General features: G+C 48.4%; 3 protein-coding genes across 4 annotated transcripts in view; 2 read left to right on the top strand and 1 right to left on the bottom strand.

The window, feature by feature from the left end:
* LOC126574736 (cell division control protein 45 homolog) overlaps positions 1-189 on the top strand; it is a 1769-nt gene extending 1580 nt beyond the window's left edge. Inside the window, exon 3 of one of the 2 annotated variants that reach the window (XM_050235083.1) lies at positions 53-189. The gene's annotated coding sequence lies outside the window, so the exon portion shown is untranslated. The remainder of the gene's footprint in view (positions 1-52) is intronic. The other variant, XM_050235084.1, reaches the window with a different exon arrangement.
* Positions 190-208: 19 nt separating this feature from the next.
* Positions 209-1822, top strand: LOC126574734 (chromosome-associated kinesin KIF4-like). The gene has a single exon (XM_050235081.1). It carries the CDS (start codon positions 280-282, stop codon positions 1807-1809), a length of 1530 nt encoding a protein of 509 aa, XP_050091038.1. The 5' UTR covers positions 209-279; the 3' UTR covers positions 1810-1822.
* A 20-nt stretch (positions 1823-1842) lies between these two features.
* LOC126574735 (protein king tubby) lies at positions 1843-22454 on the bottom strand. Its single transcript, XM_050235082.1, has 6 exons — positions 21585-22454; positions 8469-8751; positions 7891-8373; positions 7613-7806; positions 7356-7490; positions 1843-4897 (listed from the first exon to the last, which is right to left on the bottom strand). Exons 1-6 carry the CDS (start codon positions 21708-21710, stop codon positions 4628-4630), a joined length of 1491 nt encoding a protein of 496 aa, XP_050091039.1. The 5' UTR covers positions 21711-22454; the 3' UTR covers positions 1843-4627.
* Positions 22455-22776: the final 322 nt, after the last annotated feature.

Genomic DNA, 22776 nt, shown 5'->3' with positions numbered 1-22776 from the left:
TTTGCGTTGCTCGTTTTTAATAATTTCTTTCTTAAAATATTCCTTACTCAAGTAACAGCGTTACACCAAAGCAGGCTTCGGTATTCAAAAACTCGTTTGTCATTCCGTTAAATCTTCCCAATTCATTGCTGGTGCATTTCGAAATCAATCGCTTTTTTGTGGCTTTTTCCCCCCTTTCTTATAATCTTCGGCTACTCGTCAGGCATCAATCTGGGCCACCAAAATTCCAAACCACGTAGCAGCAGTATTATCCAACGCGAAACATTCGCCTCATACCGCATGGCATCGGTACCGGAAACGGTGCAGGTTGCGGTGCGCATACGGCCACTCTCGGAGCAGGAGCAGGCACGAGGATGCCAGAGTGTCGTCACGCAACCATCGCCCGATGGTCCGCGTTTGGTGGCCCGCGACTGTGAAGAGTTCACCTTTAGCGAAGTTTTCGGGCCAGCGGCGTCCCAGGCGGAAGTTTACGAGCGTTCCGTGCGCCGCCTGGTGCTGAAGCTGTTCGAGGGCTACAACGTGTGCATCCTGGCCTACGGTCAGACCGGCTCGGGTAAAACGTACACCATCGGAACATCGTTCGATGGTCATCTGACTGCCGACAGTGGCATTCTGCCCCGTGCGCTGCTGGACATTTTCAAGGTGGTCAACGGAGCGGCCACACTGGAACCGTCGGAGGAGAGTGATACGAGTTACCGTGTGGTTTGTTCGTTGATGGAGATCTACCAGGAGAATGTGTACGATCTGTTTTCACACCGGACCCGGTACGAACGGCTGGTCGGTATACGCGAAAGTTCCTGCGGTATCATTGTGCCGGGGCTGACGGAGGTGCCCGTTTCGAGTGCGGAGGAAACGTTTCGGTGGCTGGTAAGGGGGGCCAGCTGCCGTGCTATGGCACCGACCAGTATGAACAAGGAATCGAACCGCAGCCACACCATCTTTACCGTGATGGTACGCAAACGGCACCGTACGGACGGTGACGAGAAAGTGACCATCGCCAAGCTGCACTTTGTCGATTTGGCCGGCTCGGAGCGGACCAAAAAATCCCACGCTTCCGGTGATCGGTTGCGTGAGACGATCCAAATCAACAAAGCCCTGCTAGCCCTCGGTAACGTGATCTCGACGCTTGCCTCGATCGGTGCGGCACCATCGTCGAAATCTGCAAAGACAACATTCGTCTCGTATCGCGACTCGAAGCTAACCCGTTTGCTCCAGAACTCGCTCGGTGGTAACTCGATCACGCTGATGCTGGCCTGCGTTTCACCGGCAAACTACAACATCGAAGAGACACTGAGTACGCTCCGGTATGCGGACCGGGCGCTAAGTATTCGCAACAAACCGACCAAGATTTCGTCGGCCAGTTCATCGTCCGGCAGCGAGCTGGAGCGATTATCGTTGACCATCTCGCAGCTTAGAAGCCAAAATGAAAAATTACGGCGGCGCATTTCGGCTGAGCTGAAAGCATCCCAGGACGGTGGCAATGGGGGTGGTACCTTGCAGAGCCGTAACACGAAGCAGCTGATCGCACAGAACCGCACCCTGCACGGGCAGCTGCAATCCACCATCGAGACATCAACGCGGAACGAGCTGCGAGCGTCCATTGCGGAAAACGCACTGGGCCGGATGGAGCCACTGGTGATGATCGATCCGGAACCGCAGCGCTTCGATGAAGAACCGCAAACCGTGGAGGAGCTGCGTTTGCGCTGTTCCGAAGTGTTGCTGCGCTATCGTAACGAGGTAGAGGCACTGCAGAAGCGACCCACGGTGAGTGGGAAAGTAGCGCCCCTCAAGTATCTTAACTCGGTCTAAACAAAGGTCTGATAAGTGATTAAACGCTTTCCATCGGTTTTCACCTTCCAAACCATTTATTATCTCTGTTCCAGTGGCGCGATGCCCCGCCACTCCACGCTGGAGAGCCAGTTTCTTTGAATTCCTAATTTATTTCAAAACCTAATTTACCGCTGCAAAAATTTCACGCAAATTACAATCTACCTCTCCTCGTTCTGAGGAGGAACGGCTGTCGTTCTAAAAGACCGACACGGCTGCCTTCATCCAGCGTGCGCTCTCAAAGTACCATCCATTCACCGAAATGGAGTATTAACAAACTTTCTCTTCTTAGCTGGGTGGATTTTTTACCATTTCCTTAGTTAGCTCCTACATGAATACATCGTCAATTGTTAGTCCTAAGTGTTGTATGATACTTCTTGCGCCCCTAGTCGATTCTGACGCACGTTTGCGGTCGCTAATAATGTACTTACATTTACTATGCCCCTTTTTTTCCTTCACCGGGATTTCTCTCCAAATTCCACTGACTAGACTTGTTAACTTATGTTTTGTTGAGTAGTTGAGTTCAGATGCATGCCTGTTTGCTTCTAGCCACATGGACTGTTACTTTATTCCTTGGACAACCAATGGAAACAGAGTTAGGCTCTTGTTCTGCACGACCACCGGCGTTCCCCGTAACCGCACATCCGACATCTTTTATGTTAAATTACATACTAAACATCGAGCCGGCACTAGCACGTACACTCTCTCTCCCTCTTTCTCTTTTGTCACTTAATTAACAGAATGAAATGGATGGTTGGTTGAGCAGCAACACAAAACCTATGATTGCCAAAGGATCTTGTCGCGTCGTTCGTGCTGAAATCAATGCAATACGGAATCTTTTTCTTAACTTCCATGAGAACATTTCTAATCATGTCTCTTCCTCCTTGCAAGCGTTTAATGTTTAGTGAGCATGTTTATCACAAAGCAGTGTCACGGCGGGTAAAACTTAATATACTAGCAGCTACAGCATACGGCGCCAATATCGAAATTGGAGAAATCCTAATTTATAGCAAACCTCACGCAGGCACACACAAGCACACCTGTGCACGTTCAAACTTATAATATCAACCTATTGTGAGCGGTTTGAGCCTCCATTTTATCCGTGTAAAAGTATCAAAGCCCGTTCCTTTAATCAAACAGTATAAAATTAACTACATTGCTGGGCACTTCGTGTGGTTGAGAGACGAAACGATTCCGAATCGAATCCGACTGCGTACGGCCAATTTTGGGCTCCTATTTATAGTGCAATTGAGTTGACACACATCGTGCAAATCAACTATGAATTGAAATATCGTATTTTTTTTTAATTTACCTTCCTATCTCATACACGTTTAAAACTTCAATCTAATGGAAAAGCGGTTTTGTAAAGAACGAAATCGTCGCACTAGCGCACAGTGGATTTTTCAAGGGCGCTGAATCACGTCTAATGTTGATAAGGCAGAAAAGCTTGCTGTAGTTCTAACCACGGATGAGCTTAGTTACTATCGCACCTTCTGTTTTAGGCCAAATAGAGAGCACTAGCCGTTGAAACGGTTGACGACGGTCTTGCGCAAGAAGGGTCCAACGAGAAGCAATTATAAATAATTTTGTCCCTAGCACCCTAAGGTTGAAACTTATTTTTAAGTTTTGCTACCAAATTTCACCTCAACAGACGGTCGAAGAGTCTTTCAAAAAGTCGCATCAACAGGCAACTAAAACCAATCATTAGTTACTTTTGCCGCTAGTCGTTACGCCTTTTCACTAGTTTCTTTTGAATATTTTAGGTACAACTTCGCCTTTCCTCTCCTCATTTTGATTACGGCACACAACCTTTTACTTGTGTTTCACTTCAAACCTAAACGCGTACAATACTTTTGTCTCAATAGCTAGTGCAAACAATCTTCTATCGCTTTCCGTTGATTGGTAACTGGCCTATCCTCTATCCGTCATTTATGCGCTACTATCGTTCACCACGTGTCGCAATGCGCTACTAGTAGGGTACCTTGTATCTTGTTTTGATTGAGGTGCGATCTGAGCCCATTTCATTAATGCTCTCCTGTTGTATAATCGGCTCGCGATTGGTTGCCAGGTGTTTTGCTCGATTGGTTTCTGCACCTGCGATGAGTATTTTGTGAACAGTACATCCCTGTTGTCATGGGAATGGGACGCTTTCTTACTTCCGAAGGGAGCATCATCTCTGCTCCGTTGAGCCATATTGTCAATCATTCGTGGAAAGTTTTCATTAGAGCCTTTGGAGCGTACATCATCAATCAGAAAGTTGTCCATCTACCCTCGCCATCCACTGTTGCCACCGCCAACCTTTTTTGTCAGAATTCTCCAACTTTAATAATAAATACCTTCATTAGCCGGCTGCTGTACGCATCGATCAATGTTCGATAGCACCGTTGGTCACACGGTGTGCTGTCTTGTCCACGTAATTAAACTTTGCTCATTCAATAAATAACACCAGCATTCTCAGCCTTAAACCTACAAAAGCCTTCCATTGCCGACGCAGCAGCGAAGCACATATGGTTTCACTCTCTCACATCACTATTGTTTCTTCTTCCCCACAAACAACGCATAAAACCTAATTTACAGCTACCTCGTGGTGAGAGTCAGCCCATCATGCCATTCAGTGTGTCGTATAACACTTTTCGATTATGCTACTTATACCGAGCGAATGCTACTGCCTTCCTTCCGCCTTCCCCCGTGGTGACCGTAAAATGGCGTAAAGGGAGTGTTTGAACGAAGAAGATCGACGTGGCAGTAATTTACTTTGGTTCGCCTCTCCTTTACGGCGCGTTCGCGCAAAACACTCGCACTACTCGCAGGCAAGCTTACCGTCGAAGCTGGAGAGGGCAATGGCGAACGCCTGGAACGCGCACAGCGGATACCGGAAGTCCATGGTGAAGATGTCGTCAGCCGTCCGCCCGAACTGCATCACGATGTACTCCGGATCGGAGTCGTGCACGAGCTGGAAGTTTTTCACCGAGGCCTGCGTGACGCGACCGTGAAAGTTCAGCACGTACGATTGCGTTTCATCGTTCCAGATGGGCGTCTTGTTGTGCAGCTCGACGACATTGTCCATGTTCTGAAAGTAGTAAGCCAAGCGAGAGAAAAGTTTATCGACGCGAAGTTATGAAGCTGATGATGGTGATGCCGTTCCCGGCAAGCGTGGGCAAACAATACGCTGCGAAAGGGCGACCCCGCGCTATTGTGTAAGGAGCGCAAACAACACAAACACCATCAAAACTGACCAGTCATTGGGGTATCGCGAGGCACGCCAACCCTCATCAGCTGGGGTGTGTTTTCTGTTACGCAGAAGCTATTAAGGACACGCGCGCAGACATCCTTGGTTGAGGTCGGACTCCGCTCCCTGCAAGCCCGGAAAGTCATTAACTCAAACACTGGTACATGACCTAGCGCCTAACACATTGGAAAGCTGCCAAGGAAAAGCTGTAAGGCTTAACGAACAGTTCATTGCTGAGCTATAGCAATGGAATTACCCAATGGAGGCTCATCGAATGGTATAAGTTTCACAACGAAATTAATTATTTATATTACCAGGTTTTACGACCGCACGTTATCGATCATTGTGAATTGAACTTAATTGGTTTAGTGAAGATCCTGTAAAGCCTGATCACTCTATTTTTCTCCAAACATCGGTATCTTTGGTTCTTTTGCGAGATTCTGTAGCAACTATTAAAATTTGTTGCTACTGTGATATGAGCTGTACCACCAACTTTGGCCTCTACAGTAGCGAAAACGACACAATGGATACTAGATCTTTAAAAGTTTCGTTCGCAGTTACTGCAGATTCAAAACAACCCATAAAAACGGACCATGGCCTCGAGTGAGTTTCCACCGTCTACTCTCCCAATGAGAATTATCAAAAAAGTTTCCCATGCATATTATTTATGCATTCTCCCAGTTTTGCTCCGAACCAACAAAACCAAACCCAACCGGTGTGGTTTCGGTCGTCTAATAAATCAATCGATTCGCACACAGAGGACCATCTCCCTCCGGGGAGCAGAGGTTTGCTGTTGCTTTATACCTTGCCAGACGCAACCCGTCAAAAACTGTTATCCCATCTTTCGCACACAAACCTCAAACACCGGTATCATCCCCGTCTCTCTCTCTCTCTCTCTCTCTCTCTCTCTCTCTCTCTCTCTCTCTCTCTCTCTCTCTCTCTCTCTCTCTCTCTCTCTCTCTCTCTCTCTCTCTCTCTCTCTCTCTCTCTCTCTATCTGCCGAGGTCACCAATAAGAAACGGGCTTTTTATATCTCCCGGATGATGTGACCGTAGATGCCGGGGGCAAATGGTACAGGCAGAGCACAGTGGAGTTTAACGTGCGAAACATGGGTAATCAACAAACCGCTCGCTTAGTGGGCCAATAATGGGTCCCGAGGAATGGGACGTGACCGTAATATGTGGTAAACATTTTGTGGGAAATTTTACTGCCACAACCTGCTGCTCCTCAAACCAGAAGGCTTGCCGTTTGACTCCGCGTTTATGCGTAAAACGTGTGTTTCGGCCGATGGCGAAATTGTTACAACTTTCAGGTAAAAACAAATTTTCAGTTTTCTATCTCTATCTATCTTTCAATAAATGTTACAAACTGTGCACCGCTTTGGTCAACAGGCAGTGGCACTACCGTTGCTCCTTCGGAGGGGGTTTAGCTCGAAAAAAGTATCAAACCGTAACCCACCTCGGCGCCCGGGCCATACCGGCTTATCGGTTGTGGCTTTGGGCGATGATTACGGTGAAGTGGTCGATCGTGAAACTTTTATCCCCTCCTGACAGCATGCACAGGCACAATTGGGATGGGCTTCGCTTACAACCGGCTTGGCAGGATGATAATGATGATAATGCCCGACGGGCAACTACCCCCCCTCCCCCCCCCCCCCCCCCGACCGGCATCGATTCATCGCCATGACGATGAAAACAACTGACAATGGCAGCGGCAGAGCAACCTCTGCTTCTTGTCGTTGACAAGGGCGCACGTTACAGCACGGCCTGCTTCGGTTTCCACATGTCCACACCATCCACACCTGTGTGCTCTGCTTCACCAGCAGAGAGTGCGCCCGGATAAATTCATCGCTAGACGCCACAAGCGCACGGAGTGCAGAAAAAGGATGGCAGGAAAACGGTCCAATTCTGCGTATCCTTTCCCCCCCCCCCCCCCCCCCCGGAGGCGCCGGCCGATAAAGGACAAATAATCCCTTTTCGCATGTAAGCAAATAATAATGCCGGTACATGCTGATCCACTTGACATTCGAAACCGATCGGGGGAACGGCCCGTAAGGGTGAGATGCGCGAGGGAGGCTAACAATTCGGTAACAACTTTTCGGGAAATAAGGATGGCAAAGTTGAGAGCCGTGGCTGGCCGTAAGGGAATACTCGGTTTCGCCTTTCGTTTGCTGTGCTGTGTTGTTAGACTTTGATTAAAACATAACAATTGGCTAATCCCCCGCTGCACGATACCGAGCCGATTAACAGTCCGTTTACAATGAGCTGTAATGAGTTCCACTGGGGGGTGGGGGGCTTACCTTCGACTTCCAGCAGTCCAGCAGTCCCTGTTGACCATCGACCGAGCTAATCTGCACACGCTGATCATCCTCCGTCATGCCGGGTAGGAGCACTGTCATGTTTCGCGGTCCCTTAAAGCCAAGTATGTTCGTATCCTGTCAACAACAAAAAAAAGAGAGACATTGAATTACAAATCCCCCGGACCGACAGACGGACGGCCAGTATGTGTAAACCGGCGGGACATGGGATGCATGGCCAGACCACGCACCATACTTACATAGATCACGACAGCTAGATCGAGCCGGGGTGTCGTGTCGATATCGTTTTTGGTGCCACTATCGTACACGAAGAATGTCGTGCCGAATACGTTCGAGCGCAGCTTCCCCACGAAACCGTCGGCCTGCCGCGACAGGTCCGTCGGATCACAGCTGATGATGTAGTTGGAGGTTTTACTCTTCTTCCGCTTGCGACCTGCAACAGCAAACCAACAAACCAACCCGACAATTAGTGGTCGTCCCCATGGGGAAGGACATGGGGCCATTTGGCGCGACTTACCGGCGAGACAGAACAGCTTCTTCCCGTAGTCACGCTCGAGATGCAGATAGTAGATGGGAAACAGACCCCGGTCCATGCCCTTGCGGTCGCGTGTTATTCGACACTTGTACAGCACGCCCTGGGCGGCCGGTTGCGTGACCCACTGTTCGATCGGCCCGATAACATCACCCTCGGTGTCGGGCGCACCGCCACCACCGCCACTCGGTGGCGAGCCGGGTTCCTCCGTGCCCTTTACGTTCCCGCTGCTGCTACTGTTGCGGTGATGGTGATTATTGTTGTTGTTGAGCGCGGGCGAAATCGGTGCCGAGTGGGAGAGCAGCTGGTCGGCCTGACCGGATCGATCGTAAAGTAAGGACGCGGCCGTACCACCACCACCACCACCATGGGGACCTTTCGTGCTGGACGGCAGTGGTAACACATCGACCGGGGTGCTCTCCTCGTCCTCGCTGTCCTGTGACGACGGTGTTAGCTTGTCCAACGTGGCTGCAAATGGAACAGACGGCCAGTGAACGGATTAAAAGGCATTGCAAGTGACATCGATCGCTCTGGAGTGCCTGGCGAACCTTGCTCATACTTACAATCACTGTACGGGGATGTTGGTGTTGTCGTCGTGTGGGATTTGGAGCTAATATTAGGCCCGGTCGTTCCAGTGGCCCCCGACACCGGTATGACCGGTGTGGTGGTGATGATCTGATCCGGATTGGTGGGTGACATCATGAACTGCATCGGCCCATCGTACGCGTGCACCTCGCGACCATTCCGATTGACGGCCGACATGGGCCGGACGAGCTGGAGATCGCTTGCTTGCACCATACCGGGCGTCGCACGTTTCTGGCGTATGTAGGCCTCCATTAGCTGGCGCTGTGGAAATGGAAGGAGAGCATCCGCGCAACCGCCATTAGTTGACTTTAGTGATCACTACCTAGCAGCACATGAATGCACAGTGAGGGTATCCATTGAGTCCGCATAGAAACCAACATTTCCCCCGTTACCCTTTTGCTATTCATCCTACAATGACTTTGCGGCTTGGCCATACCAACTCGCTGCAAACGGGTGTCCCCCACAAAAGGCATTACCAATTAGCCCACAAGCCTTCAACATAATTCGAGCGTCTCATTTGCATGGATTCACAGTCGCTAGCTAATGTGTTCACACACTGAGTATGTTCCTCTTCTTCCTGACTTCCTATTAATGAGGTCAAAGTGGAACTAGCTCTCGACCAGCGTCGTTGGAGTTAGCTTGACACGGCTGTAAATTGCAAATTAAATTAAACAGAGTGTTTACTGCAACGGGAGGGAATGCAAATATTCCGTAAGCCCATAAGTTATATTGCCCCCGAGTTAATCCTATGCGAATGGCGATGTACCGTAAACAAATCCGCTTATCGCAGGAATCATACAGTGCTATAGCAACATAGCAGACCAGGCAAACGCGACCGAACAGACAAAGCGCTATATACTCTGCTTCACAGGAATGTAAACCAACGAAGCCTCCTCGGATCGGTACTCCTCTGTGTCACACTCATGTAGCACTCGGAATGTGTCGGTGAAAATGCTGCAATTAGCTAATCAAACAACGGGTGCTCGCTTCGCACGTGAACGGTGGCAATACGATTGGCGGGAGGACACTTGAGGGAGCTGCCAGAAAGATAGCACCGTTTCCCGAGGACGAGTTGGGAAAATGGTGCAATGCATACACATTAGCCAGTGGTCGATAATGATAATGGGTAGGGGAGGGTCGTCGTGGTCGTGGTTGCTCCATTTGTTGCTGCAACGGTGTGCAGATTTGTAAATCGAACCACGCTGGCTGGTATGGCAAAATGATGTGGCGGTGAGGGAATTAGCAACCACCTGGGAAATATCACCACGTGGTTTTATTTCTCCTGTTAATCCCTTTCATTCATTTGAGAGCTGGCGTGAGGTTGTGGAAACACGTTGGTTTAAATTATCATTCTTTATCCATTTGGGAATAACTAAAAACGGTTTCATTATTTTAGTTGAGAAATCTAGTAGCTCTTGTCATTAAAAGAAGCCCTTGGCTTAATATGCATGGCTACCTCAGTAAGCCGTGAACAGCATGGCTGCAAAGCAACCAGTGTCATCAGGAACGCTTAATTTTAACGCTGACAAATCGCTTGCTAGCGTACTGTGAAGTGCTTTAAGAGCAGAGGTCGTCGTTTCTAGACTGATAAATATTGCACACAATTTTCTCGCGAAAGAAAGAATCATACCCGAAGCATAAACGGAGAACGCCAAGCATAAACATCGCATCAACCGAATGTACCCCCTCCTTGGCAACGGCAACAAGCTCAGTCTCATCCATCCAATCAGTGACACCCGGACAGAACAGGGCTTTGTCGGTGTTGTGTTTGCAGCACATTTTCAAGGAACAAAATACGGCCAGCGGATGGATAGAAAACACTTCCTGCGGCAGCATCGATCCAGAATGCTGGATGGATTTGCACCGACATCCGACGGCGGCGCACAGCGAACACGGCATGAATAATCATTTTGTTTCCGCTGGACTGGCTGCTGCTGCTACGGCCGCTGCTGCTTGTCACGTTGCTGGGAGCCACAATCGACAGGCGTGTCGCCTTCTACCGGGGATAGCGCAATGGTTCCGTTTTGCTGATCAAAGGATGCCGCAAAAGCCGGATGGGTACTCTGATGTTGTTACAATATTCCCTCCTTCCCTTTAATCCAACCAGGCGTGGTAAGGACGTCGGCAAACATTGCTGGTAGACAGTGAAGCATCGTTAGAGCGGACAGGTTTAACTAATCGATCACCTCTTTAATGCGCACCGCGCAAAGTACACACATTTTCGAAATTTAAACAAACACTGATCAACGGATAACGAGCATGCTAACGAGAAGAAAAAAAACGAAGAATGAGAGAGAAAGCGCTCGAGCGTAGTCAAAACAAGGATTTATGGCAAATTCCCCCATCATGGCACCTTATGACTGAGTGGGTATTGTGTGCTTTGAGTTGGCTCTTCAATTCCCCACGCCCCCCGCCTTGGGGCCAAGTCCAACAAAAACTAAAAGGTTACGCGCTTAACCACAGGGAAGGAAGGAAGGATACATCACACACCACTCTTGTCAACGCTCTCTCTAGAGGTCGCTAGTGAATGGACTGACAAACGGCCATTCAAAGTCAAGACTGGTGGCTGGTAACACGCTACCGGAGATCAGGCAAACAGAGAACCGAAGAAACGCTATGCGCGATGGTTGGGGGGAAGAGGTGCTTCGGTCGTGAAAAGCCACGTGATGAAAGGTGCTTCTTACGAAAGCGGAAAACCACGGAAATCCCCAAGCTGCCTTTCCTCCGAGACTGTTCAACTTGTCTGTGTGCGTGGCTTTAACGTGTGGTAGGTATGGCAGGTGTGTGAATTTGTAAAACCCTTTCGATCCAGACAACCGGACGCAGGGAATAAGGGGAGCTATCGGAGGTGACGCTGACGAGCGGAGAGAGCGGAGGTGTTTGTGTCTCTTCATGAGCACGTAAAGGAAGGAAAATGAATCCCACAACCTAGCGGTGTCCATAAGGGACCACCGTCAAGCTTTCCCGTGCGGATACCAAGGCACAACGGCGGAAGCAGGTGCGAAGCCAGCGAGTGCTTCGTTACACACGCATGGGCGAGCTGTGGGAAGCTCACACGTGGGACCGGTATGGTGTTGCCATTTGCTGTGCTTCCGTGTACCGTGTTCTTGGAATTCCTTTGATTTCCTACAGCGACCAGCGACAACCATAATCATTTTGGCAGGCGGATGTTGAAGCACTTCTGGGGTTCGTACCATGTTGCTTTAAAATGGTTATAAAACGCAGCAAACGTTGTGACTAAATAAGATGAGTTGCAATCAAGGACGAATCGACTTACGTCACTAGGCAACAATCCCTAACTCATGGCTCACTCACACTTCGAATTGGTAATCCAACACAAAAGTTCCACTTGAGTGACCTTCGATTTGACAGTTAGATTGATGTGAGAAGTGTTTGTAACAACAAAAGTTTCAAACAAACTCTCGAAAAACCCAATCAAACCATTATTTTGAATAGCCAAAGAGTGTTTCTCTTCGTAATTACAATAGTTACGTAAAATAGTATTACAACTTCTGTCTGTGTAAACCACACTCCAAAGCTGGGCGTTGTGCATTGCCAAACAATAGCCAAGCTATGCAGCGCAAAATGGTGATGCACCGCGGGGAACACCATAAAACTTTGTGCAATTAATTACGAAAGCTTTGGCAACAAAAAAAAAACAAACAAACCGGGAGCATGGAAAAAGGATTCAAAAACTTTGCTTCAGCATTGTTGCGCGTTTCCTCCACCACTTCTGTTTCTTCCGTTTCGCATAATTACGACGGTCGTTGGTGTTGGTTTTTGTCGGATCAGACTGTTTCCTCTTGTTTTCCCTTTTTGCTTCGGCATTGGCGGGCACGCAGGAAGGGCGCAGCAGTAGTTGAAGGGGCTAGTTAGTCATCACCGTGCCCGTTGTGCTTTATGTTTGTATTTTTGCGCGAAATGCATGCACGAGATTATTTTTAGTGCTTCCCCACCGCAAACCACGCGGCGTCATGTCTTATGCAACGCACCACATCCTGCTCCTGCTGCCTTTTAATTTGGCGCACAGCACCGGTTTTGATAGCAAAGCTCCGCTCGTGCAGACGAATGCCGCAGCAGCGCATAGTCGTTCGTCCTCGTCCTCAGCACCCGAGCAACGAATGGTGGACCCCGTGGGCGCTCTTGCTTTTATGACTTTACCCGGAAAGCGTGCGGCTATTCTCAGTATTCCATCTTTAATCGTATGCCCTTCGCTCCGGCACTATCTGGGGCTTTAGGTGTAGCCCGGTTCACACCACGCCATGATGCTTCGCCCCGCTGTTAGTCAATCCGTTTTCGGCTCGTTGCACACGAACTACGAGCGTAGCGCATCCTTCGCCGGAAGCCCACGCCAAGGGAATGGAAACCAAGGTCAACCGGTGCCACTCCAGCAGGGGACACCACAAAACGGTACCATCCGAGATCAGAGGGATGCATCTTTCCTGGGCTGTGGAACTGGGAAAAGAGAATATTAAAGTAAGCGCCAACGGCACGATGGAGGCGCCAAGTGGCCCACGTGTGGGACCACGCCATTCGGCCCCCATCCCCCGGCAGGCAATGCGTCATTGTTTCAACACTCTATTTTTTTTTTGGTGCAGCAAAAAAAAAGGCTACGATGAAGTGGTGGATGAAGCTTATACCCGACGGCGACATAAGGACTGCGGAATTTCGGGCCGCTTCGCTGGCTCGCTGGACTCTCCACGGACCTTCACATGGCCACGGGGTCAATCGAGGTTAATTGTAATGTTGCGTTTATAGTCACCGTTGACCGGCACCGAATTCGGACAACTGGCCGGCCACCGGACCAACTGCTAAGCCCTTGTTGGCAACATAAAACCGGCGGACCAACCAGCCCTCCGGGATGATGCTAATGAGCTTATACGGTAGCCCTATATAGTCGAACTGCTTTTTGGAGCTTTCAGAGTTTAGCGTCGAATCGCCGTTGAGCACAATGCCGTGCCTTCGATCGATCTTGGCCCCTTTGGCTCTAATCAGCGCCAAAGGGGCCGTTCGAGGTGGTGGTGGTGTGGTTTTTGTCGTTAAATGGTTGACGAATGGCTTTTATCGTGCGTACTCCGCTAGGGTCAGTTTCTGATGGAGGTGTAATTTGTTTAATCACAATTGTCGCACAATGGTGACATTGCGTAACAATGGAATTAAGCGATTCTGTGTGTCTCAACTGAAGCAACTGTGGGAAAAAATAAAAAAGGGATTCTGATACTTCGTGGCTTCTAAAGTCTGTTCCACGGAAGAGAGCGAGTTGCTTTAAGTAAAATAGCATTTTGCAGAACATAAAATGAAAACATTTTCTATTTTCTTTTACCAACCCAGTACTGTAACAGTCAATCAGGATTATTAAACGCCACGTCAAAACACGTGTTATTCCCAGCGGAATACATTTACGGAAAGAATTATATTTACCGACGGCCACGGTGACGGCGCCGGTTCCATTTAATATGCTTTTGCCCTCCGCTGGTGTGCGCGCAAGGCACGAGAAGCAGAACCGCGTATGCTCAGCAGCATACGAGAGGTCGTTCTCTCCGTCGTATGCCGTACCGTGCAAATAACGGAGCGGTTTAACATTAGCTCCAAACCAGACGATAACGGATCCAATTCACCGTAATCCCATATCGGGCAGGTCGGTAACGAGACTCGCTTGCTGGCTTGTTGACTGACCGGCAGAGACCAGGGTGCAGGATCCGTGGCTGAGAAGGTGGATTGATTTATGCTCCACTCGAAAGGATACTCAAAAAAAAACGATGCCACAGCGGAAAGAGTGGTAGAGAACGGCCACAAGCGCAATGGTTCTGTTGGAGAACACGAGCGAGTGTTTGGTTCCACCGTCACTCGACCACGATCGATTCCGTGCCAGCATCAGCATCGAATGCAGTCGCTGTGGATCCTCTTTTGAATTTGTGGCAGTATTTAGCAAACTACACTATACGAACATGGGTTCGTTGAATGATCCCGTGCTTTTAATAGAAAACGGCGGTTAGATGGGTTCAATAATTGAACAGTTACTGTGTACATCAGGGCTGACTTGTAGACTATGGCCATGATCGACTGGTACTGCTCCAATATTAATACCTATATCTCTTAATCCAATCAACCAGTTCGTTGAATCAATCAATGACAAATCAATATTCAATAACAACGTGTCCCGAAACAATGTCCAGTGGGTACAAGGTGAATAATGTGGCCAGTTAGTGGTAAAGATCGCAAACTAGGTTACGGTGTCTGCATTAATAAATCCTCTCTATTGTCCCAAAGGAATTGGGAGTTCATTACTAATTGAATTCAATACATGATAGCTCATTCGGGAGAATTTTCTCGATTCCGGGGGGACTTTAAAGCAAAAATAAATAGAGAAATATCAAATTAAATTCCCTGAATGGGAAGAAGTCCCATTTACCTCAAGAATCATAAATCTACTTCAGACTAACTGAATCTAAAGACTCATAACTCAAACTTGCACTCCAGAAGAAGAAGAAAAAACTATCGCCGGCCATTAAGTGAGCAACTGTGGGCCTTCCTGTTTGCTTTTACCGACGATACCCACAGTCGAGGAGGAGAAGGAGGAGGAGGAGGGCACTCAAGGCTAAGAAAGAACCGGCCATCCAACGTTCCTTCCACAGAAACCACAGAAGCCATTCATGCCCCCAATTACGGACCCCTTGCACAAATGGTCCCCGTCGGTCTGCGTCGGTGTGATGAAAAGGGCGAGTAAACATCTTTCACCTTCACCAGCCACCACGCGGACACTTATACATTGGTGGCCGCGGTTCTGCCAAGTGGCGTACTTGGCGCCACCACTAGAATCCATTTAGTGGTGGCCTGAAAATGGAACATTCTCTAGTGTGCGACGTAAGTGACACTCACGTCGCCATTAAAGTGATCTGCGTCAAACAGTGTTTTGCTCTCTTTTCACTGACGTGTCCGGGCGATGTTTTCTGCAGTGCCTCCTGACATCCCTGCCTTATAGTCATCTCATAAAAATCCAACGTCGGTCGGTCGGCAGAGCGAAGCAACAAAAAAAAAAACGGTCAAAACTCAAACGGAATATTCAACAACCAGAGGCCTTACACATCAGGCAGTGATATGGGGGTGATATTCACATGTATTTGCATCCCCGAAAGGTTGGTTTTGGAGAAAAAGGTGTGCAAAGCAAATAAGATTGCCTGTTGAAATGAAGATGGGTTCGGTATCTTGCCTTTTTTTTTGGAAGAGTGTTTTTACCGGGTCACAAGAATCACAGTCCCTCTTTACTCTAATTGAATTTTGTGTGTCTCCAGGAAAGGAAGGTATGCTCAATGCCATCACCAACGGTTCAGCACCATGCACCGGGTGTGGGCCTAGCATTCATAACCTTCGACCTCGTGCGTTCAGGAGGGGTTTATTACTTGGCTACAAAGCTTTTCAGTTTTTTTCTTCCCACAATTGAACACCTTACGAAAGCCATACCATCTGTCCCGCCTATTCTCCTTGCGGACGGTTTGTTCCCATGTTCCCGGGGCTTTCCTTGACAGCAAAGGACGCGCACATACCCTGCTTTTGTCCGCGTGTCGTAGGCGGGTGAATTAATAATTTCAATTTATTTCGATTCCAACCGACTTGGAACTATTTTTAGTGAGTTCCCTAGGAGGACTCTGAAGGGCAAACTGGCGGGGCGGACTAGTGTAGTCCGTACTAGATAATAAACGGTCTAGTAGAGCCGGTGGTTCGACATCCGTATTTTTTTTTTCTCTTGATCCAACCACACACAGACACACGCATTTATTGGAAATGGTACAAAAAACGTGACTGGCGTGGCCCTTTCCTACCTATCCCCTCAGCTAACCTGGCCCTCCCTGGCTCAAGGTAACAGGAAGGGTGAATATTATGAATATTTTACGCTACCGGCCGCCCGTAGCACTACCAAGGTGTCGTACTCTACCAACCGCTTCACGGATGTACGTACATCGGGTTCACATTTCTATCGGGATGAGGCGAGGCAAAAAAAAAGTACGGGAATTCGATTTCCGAAGGAGCAAAAAATAGCAAAACCGGCAGCAGCCCAACCGAACCCGACTGGGCGTTAATCTGGCAATTGAATTCCGTTGGCGCGTAGATAAGTAAGTTTTCTTCTGCCCTCATTGGTTGACTTATTTGTGAATTCGATTGTTCAGTTGCAGGTGAAAGCGCTACCTCCAGATGTTTTCCCTCGAACTTATAAGCACTTTTACCAAGGTTGGCTAGTGAGCTAGTAGTCTTCAAATCAATGCCCGATTGCGCATTGCCAGTGAGAATCAAGCAAAGGTTCTATACGATATTCATGGGACCAGATTCATGGGCTGGAGATTCTCGCAGGCGTTTGGCCCGCCATTGATGGTATTAAGCCCCTTAATATTGTGAGAACCTATTACACAAATTAACTGACTTATTATATTAACTTACTATATGAAGCGAAATGATGTACCATTATCGGATAGCATCTATTCCAAAAAAGGATTTCTTTTGCCTCCATATAAACTATGGCTTAGACTTTTGAACTTTACCATTACCAGCTAGCTCTCTTCATATTATTAGCTAGTTTGGGGATTGTCTAACCTGAAATATTGATTAACAACCAGCATGTTTTAATTTGGTGCTGTATGTGATGCTCTGAAATGGAAGGCATTTATGTTTCGTCCTGGTCCTTGTTCAAAGGCTAGCAAGAGCGTTTGCGGGTTTTAGAGAAATCACCGGTACCGCTATGATTGAGCTGACTGTTATAGGGGTGTTATCGGAGATGGTATATTAATTACTGCTGAATATGGCACTCTTGCTTATGGAACACGCATAACTATGAAGCTTCGTACAAACGTATAGCTGCGATAATGTATTTTTTTAAAATAGCGTAACAACTTTATGAAACAAACTAAGGCCAATGTGCACGAACATTTCATAAAGCTAAGCGAACGATTGCCAAACCAAGCTCAATAAAACTGGCCCGGATATCAGAAATCTGAAAACGGTATCCCGCCGGCGGAAACAATTAAACGGTCGATTGCGAATCCGGAATCCGCTTTTTTACAATCCCAGATCCAGATAAGCAGCACTTCAGCATGCTTCAGCAGCCGTGCCAAGTAATTAATAATTCCATTCTCGATCTCGCTCTTCCGCCGGCTGGGCAAGACGAGGGTAATTCCGGTCCCGTTTGGTGTTTGTGAATTTTACACAATTTCACGTTTGTCCGCAGACCCGAACAAGAACGGTCCGGAGGTCGATATCCTGCCGAAGGAGTGAAACCAAAGTGTAGGAAGCTTTGTTGCGTTGGTTCGTAGATTTCGGTACAACAGAATGCCAATCCTGTTACTGGCCGTAGGGCAGAACAGGTTCCAGGTTTGCTCCAGCTCGCAGGGAACGCAGGGTGGTAATGTGGCGGTGGCGTAGGTCCTGAGAATCGATCAACCCTCGTCATGTTACGACACCCATCGGCACCGCCGTTAATTAGTTTGCCTACAGGTGAGCTTAGCTCCGCTCTAAAAGCTGGATACGTAATTCTGCTCACGTTGTCTGCTCATTTGTGGTGTCGTTTAATAAAAAACCAGCAAATCACGTATTATCAGCCAACATTGTTTCCGAGAAAAGTGTTTTGTTAGCTGCCTGCACCTACCTAGTTATTGATTTATGGCGATTTTCTAAACGTTTAGCAAAACGTTTCGTTAGTAAAAGTAAAAACCGTTGCTAGTAGCTACAAAACAACGCATAGCAGGACAGTCCGCACCTGGTGACAATTTGTTTGTATCAAACAACATTTGCAAGTCAATTATTTTATGCAAATGAATTCGAGTGTTATCACCATCGCGACTGGTGGACAGGTAGCAGCAGTAAACTTGATGCTTAGGGGAGCGTTTTATTTTTTATGTCAACCTAGCAACAAAACTGTGCTGCGTTTGACACGTACTCAAGCTAAGCCTACTCGCACATTAAGAATGCCTACAGTTTAGAGAATGCAGCATTTATCGATTGTGATTCGAAAACCCAACAATTATCCAGTGTTGCTTAACATCGACCAAAGTGATTATTACTTGTCTTTCCGTTTTCATGATTTTGTAACCTTACAACACATCGTCAACGCGTCTCAGTGTTGTGGTTTCATTCGACGAAATTGGGAAATTCATCACCTGGCAATAACAACGCAACGTGCTGGTTTGATTGGTGGTAACGGATAAATAGTTTTCCCCGAAGCATCCTGGAACACTTATGCGCGGTTAAGTGACAGGAAGTACATTTCCTTCCACCGTATGCGAAGGACGTGCGATTCCAGAACTTTCCTTCACGGAGGGGATTTCACGTATTCGTTTACAATGTAGAAATAAATTTCTAATGATGATTGATTAGCAAACATACCAAACACCGTTCGAGCAAACGATGGTAGAAGAAATAATGTGGAGAGCTCAACCAAATCAACCGACTAACAAGCGGAGTTTGCTCATGAGTGATTGTGCTACTAGACCGCTAGCAAAAATGTCAAACATTTTTGTGGCAAATTATGATAATGGTCGTCGTCCTGTCCACAAATCTGCATCTACTACCCGTCTGATCACATCACTGATTGTACGTCGAGAAGAAAATAGCAGAGTAATGATGGCGTTACGCTGGTGAGTGATACGGTGTTTGTTTGGAACAACTTTTCCATCAAGACGACAACGCAACAAACAGTCGGACGAGGATCAAAAAGAGGATGTCATGCTGGCAGCAATCAGAGATGCCCATGATTTGTCGAAACTTGTGGTGCACGCTCGGCCACACTCGACACTCGAAATGTCAGACACGTGCCAAATCACCGCTACCAGGACAGCTCCTCCCCACCCGTTCCTGTTCCATAGAAAATTGTCTTCCAGAGTCGAAATACACTCCACTCGCCGACACATGGATGCTGAAACTTGACGGTAAACAGCTCAATCATCGTTTAGCTGCAAAACCTTAGGCTCAGAGGCTTCCCCGGGAGAGCCAAATGGTGCCCGGCTGTAATGTGATATGCGGCACAGAGACAAGACACAGAGAGTGTCGCTGGGCCGGCTCACATGACGGCTGATCCACTAATTCGTCGCATCTCACTTGTAATAAGCAGCCAGAGCGACAGATATTCGTGCGCGTAAATGCCGCAGGATTTAGCATTTTGCGTAATCAAATAATGCCGAAAAATCCGTCGCTAAATGTTGTTCGCGTCGCGCTACGTGCCAGGAAGCAACGGCAATGCCTTGGGGGGCTAAGCAGCTTATTGCGGTGCATTTATGCTCCGCAATCAACGACCGGCGGTGGTTTCGGTACACGCAGAAGCCACGGGAAAAATGAATAGAAACGCCGTTTATTGCCCTTTTTTGGAGGAATCTCAGCAAGCTGATGCTTCTGTTTATGCTTTCGTCGGTCGAACCGTAACTGTATCGAAAGTTTGTCCGAGACCTCGTTTCGCGTGATCGGCCAACTGCTCGGACCTGATTAGCATTGCCGTGGCGCAAAGGCTCAGAAAAGCAACAACAAAAATGCCCCCGAAATTTAGAAAAAACACCAACAGATGGTAAAAAGAGGAGAAAACAGTGTGCGCTGGAAGAAAAAGAAAGCAGATCTACAAGCGCAGAGTGAATAAGAGTGTGTACGCACGACGGCGAGTAATGAGAGAACGCACCGGAACACCGGAGGCAGTAATAAGTCCGGCATGTGTGGCGCTTCCGTACCTCCCCCTTCGGTACTCCAAGATGTGAGCACAACGAGCCAAACCGGAATCTCGCTACCGTTCACGTTCGAAACGTAGAAATCGATTTGAACTGACCTCCTTAATGGAGATTGTCTGCAGGTTCAACGGGAGCTGGAAGCCGTTAGGAATGGGCAACATTAAACAGGTTGGTTGATGGCCAAGTGTACTAGTCTGGCAATCGAGACCCCGGGATTGTACTGAATCCGGTGGTCCACCAAGACCACCAAGCGGATTGCTTTTTGGGACGATAGGAAGACGATCGACCTAAATCCATTCTACCCGCTCCCGAGAGAACCAAGCGCACCCGACCCGGTCAGTTACGAAATAGCATGGCGACAAACGATTGAATATAATATGCAGAACCACCGTTGAAATCGGGTGTTTTGGGAAACGAGAAGCTTGCATGCAGCTGTGTGCATTGTCCCGGTTTATTTTTCGTTCGATGAACTCCGGGAGACTCCCCCCCGGGGCTCCTAGCGCCATGGCAGTAGTTACATAAAACACTAAAGTAAGCAAACATTGAGGTCATCACCGGATCCGAAGGTGCAGTGCACGGAGTCAAATGGTGATGGTGTCAGCCCCCCCCCCCCTCCCTTCTTTTTGATTGGCAGATGACGAATCGTCCGGTGGGGTGATGACCATGAGTCATCGATTGTGTTCGTTGTTGCTTCGTTTGGATGGAATGCTTATTGCTTCGGGAGTGCAGAGACACGCAAATGGTTCCAATCGAACCGTAATGTGACCTCGATTGCCAATACTCCCCCGGTCCGTGGACCTCCACCAGCTCCAGTCCCATTAAAATGCTATGACGGGCACAATGAACTTCCGGTTTAAAACGGCATGATGCTACAATGAAAGCAAGACATTAATCTTCATTTTGCAGCTCGAAACCCTTGTGCTGTGCAGTTCGTTAGAACGAGAAGCGCCCGGGATACACGACGTGTGTACGCCGTCGTCCTGTTGTGCTCATTTGCCAAGGCAACCGGTAACACGGGACCGGAGTAGACTCGGGAAGGGGTCACAAAATCAGAACGCACACACGTTCTCACACATTCTCGTCATCGTAGTTGCCCGGTCATCGGGCTGGTTGGCTGGCTCGCTGGCTAGCAACACAACATGGCAACTTGGGTCGTGTTTGATGGTCGCGCATCCAAACATTTGCGTACGAAGACCGAAGACTAGCAAGCCGTTCAGAGGGGCAAAGAAGGACGCTGGCCAGCTGGTGCAACCATGGCACCCTTGGTGCCCTTGTTGACTTTGATCCGAATTCGAAAAGTTTGTTCCGGTTCTTCCGGATTCTATTATGGGCCGGCCAGAACAATCGAAAGTTCTGCCTCACACGCAAAGATCCGTTACTTTTCCCTTGCCACCTTACCTGCTGCTCTAGCTTCTGGTGTCGGCTGTTGGCATGGTTGTTGTTATTGTTGTTCACGGTGGTGTGGTGGTTCATGTTGGCCGGTGGCGCTGGACCACTACCACCGTTCGCACCGTTGGCGCTCATGTTGTCGTCGTCCGCTTCGTCGCTCCTTCTCTTCGCCTGCGTCTTGCTCGGGGCGCTCGTTGGCAACGGCTTTTCCGCCGTTCCCTGCACTTCATTCAAGGCAGAGTTAACCCGCGAGAGACGCTAGACGGCACCGAATCCTATACCACCACAACCTCTCGGTTCTTCCTCCGGATCTGGCGTAATTCTCTTTTCCGGCGATGATTACTTTCCCACCGTCGTCTCCTCCACTACCTCAACGAAATAGACGAAGAGGCCCGCTTCCGAGCACCATCTGGCGTTTTCGCGCGCACCTCGCGTACACTTACTCGTTGCCCTTCTTTGCTTGCTGCTTCCGGCGGGGAAATCTTACGGCAGTTTACGAACGGTATTTGCTTGTACAAAGTGGTACACTATTCACAAAACGAATGCACGGCCTGTGAGGATGCAATTCACGGAAACGGAAAACAGCGCGCCACACAAGCAAACACAAGTGTGGACCGTGTTGGCCAACGTAGTCCAACACCGGCGCACCCCCGAGAGGATTTTATTTTATCGATACTTCCCGAACACACGACACGACGACGATGACGACGACGCTGCACAGGATCCTTGCCCGTGATATCCTTGCTTCTTTTGCTCCCTCCGTTATCCGTTAAACCAACGCTCACCAAACACACATACACACACAAATGCGCGGGCACGTAACTTATTCCAGGCCAATTAAAGTTGCTATCGGATGCAACGGAGATAACAGTTTTTGCATCTCAGCCAAGATAACTCCGCGGGGCAACTGCACAAAAGGGAGCAACCTCCACCAAACACAACAAAACTGGGGCTTGTTCGTGAGAGAAACTGAGCGAATCGTCAAAATTTCTAAACCGTCGTTTATCCTATGCGCGTGTTCACGAGTCGAAAACTTTTTTTTTTCAGTGTGCTGTGTATGAAAAAGGATTTTTCACTTCATTCTGATTGATTATTTCTATCGTTTTGTTGTTTGTTCACGTAGTAAACGTGGTTGCTAAATAATTATCTAGATTATTTTGGGATTCAGGTTTTTTATTCGCCCATGCTCATACTTTGTCGA

This window comes from Anopheles aquasalis, chromosome 3 (genome assembly GCF_943734665.1).
Source record: "Anopheles aquasalis chromosome 3, idAnoAquaMG_Q_19, whole genome shotgun sequence".
Taxonomy (NCBI): Eukaryota; Metazoa; Arthropoda; class Insecta; order Diptera; family Culicidae; genus Anopheles; species Anopheles aquasalis.
The sequence above is the reverse complement of the archived record's forward strand: the minus strand, read 5'-3'. Positions and strand labels throughout refer to the sequence as shown.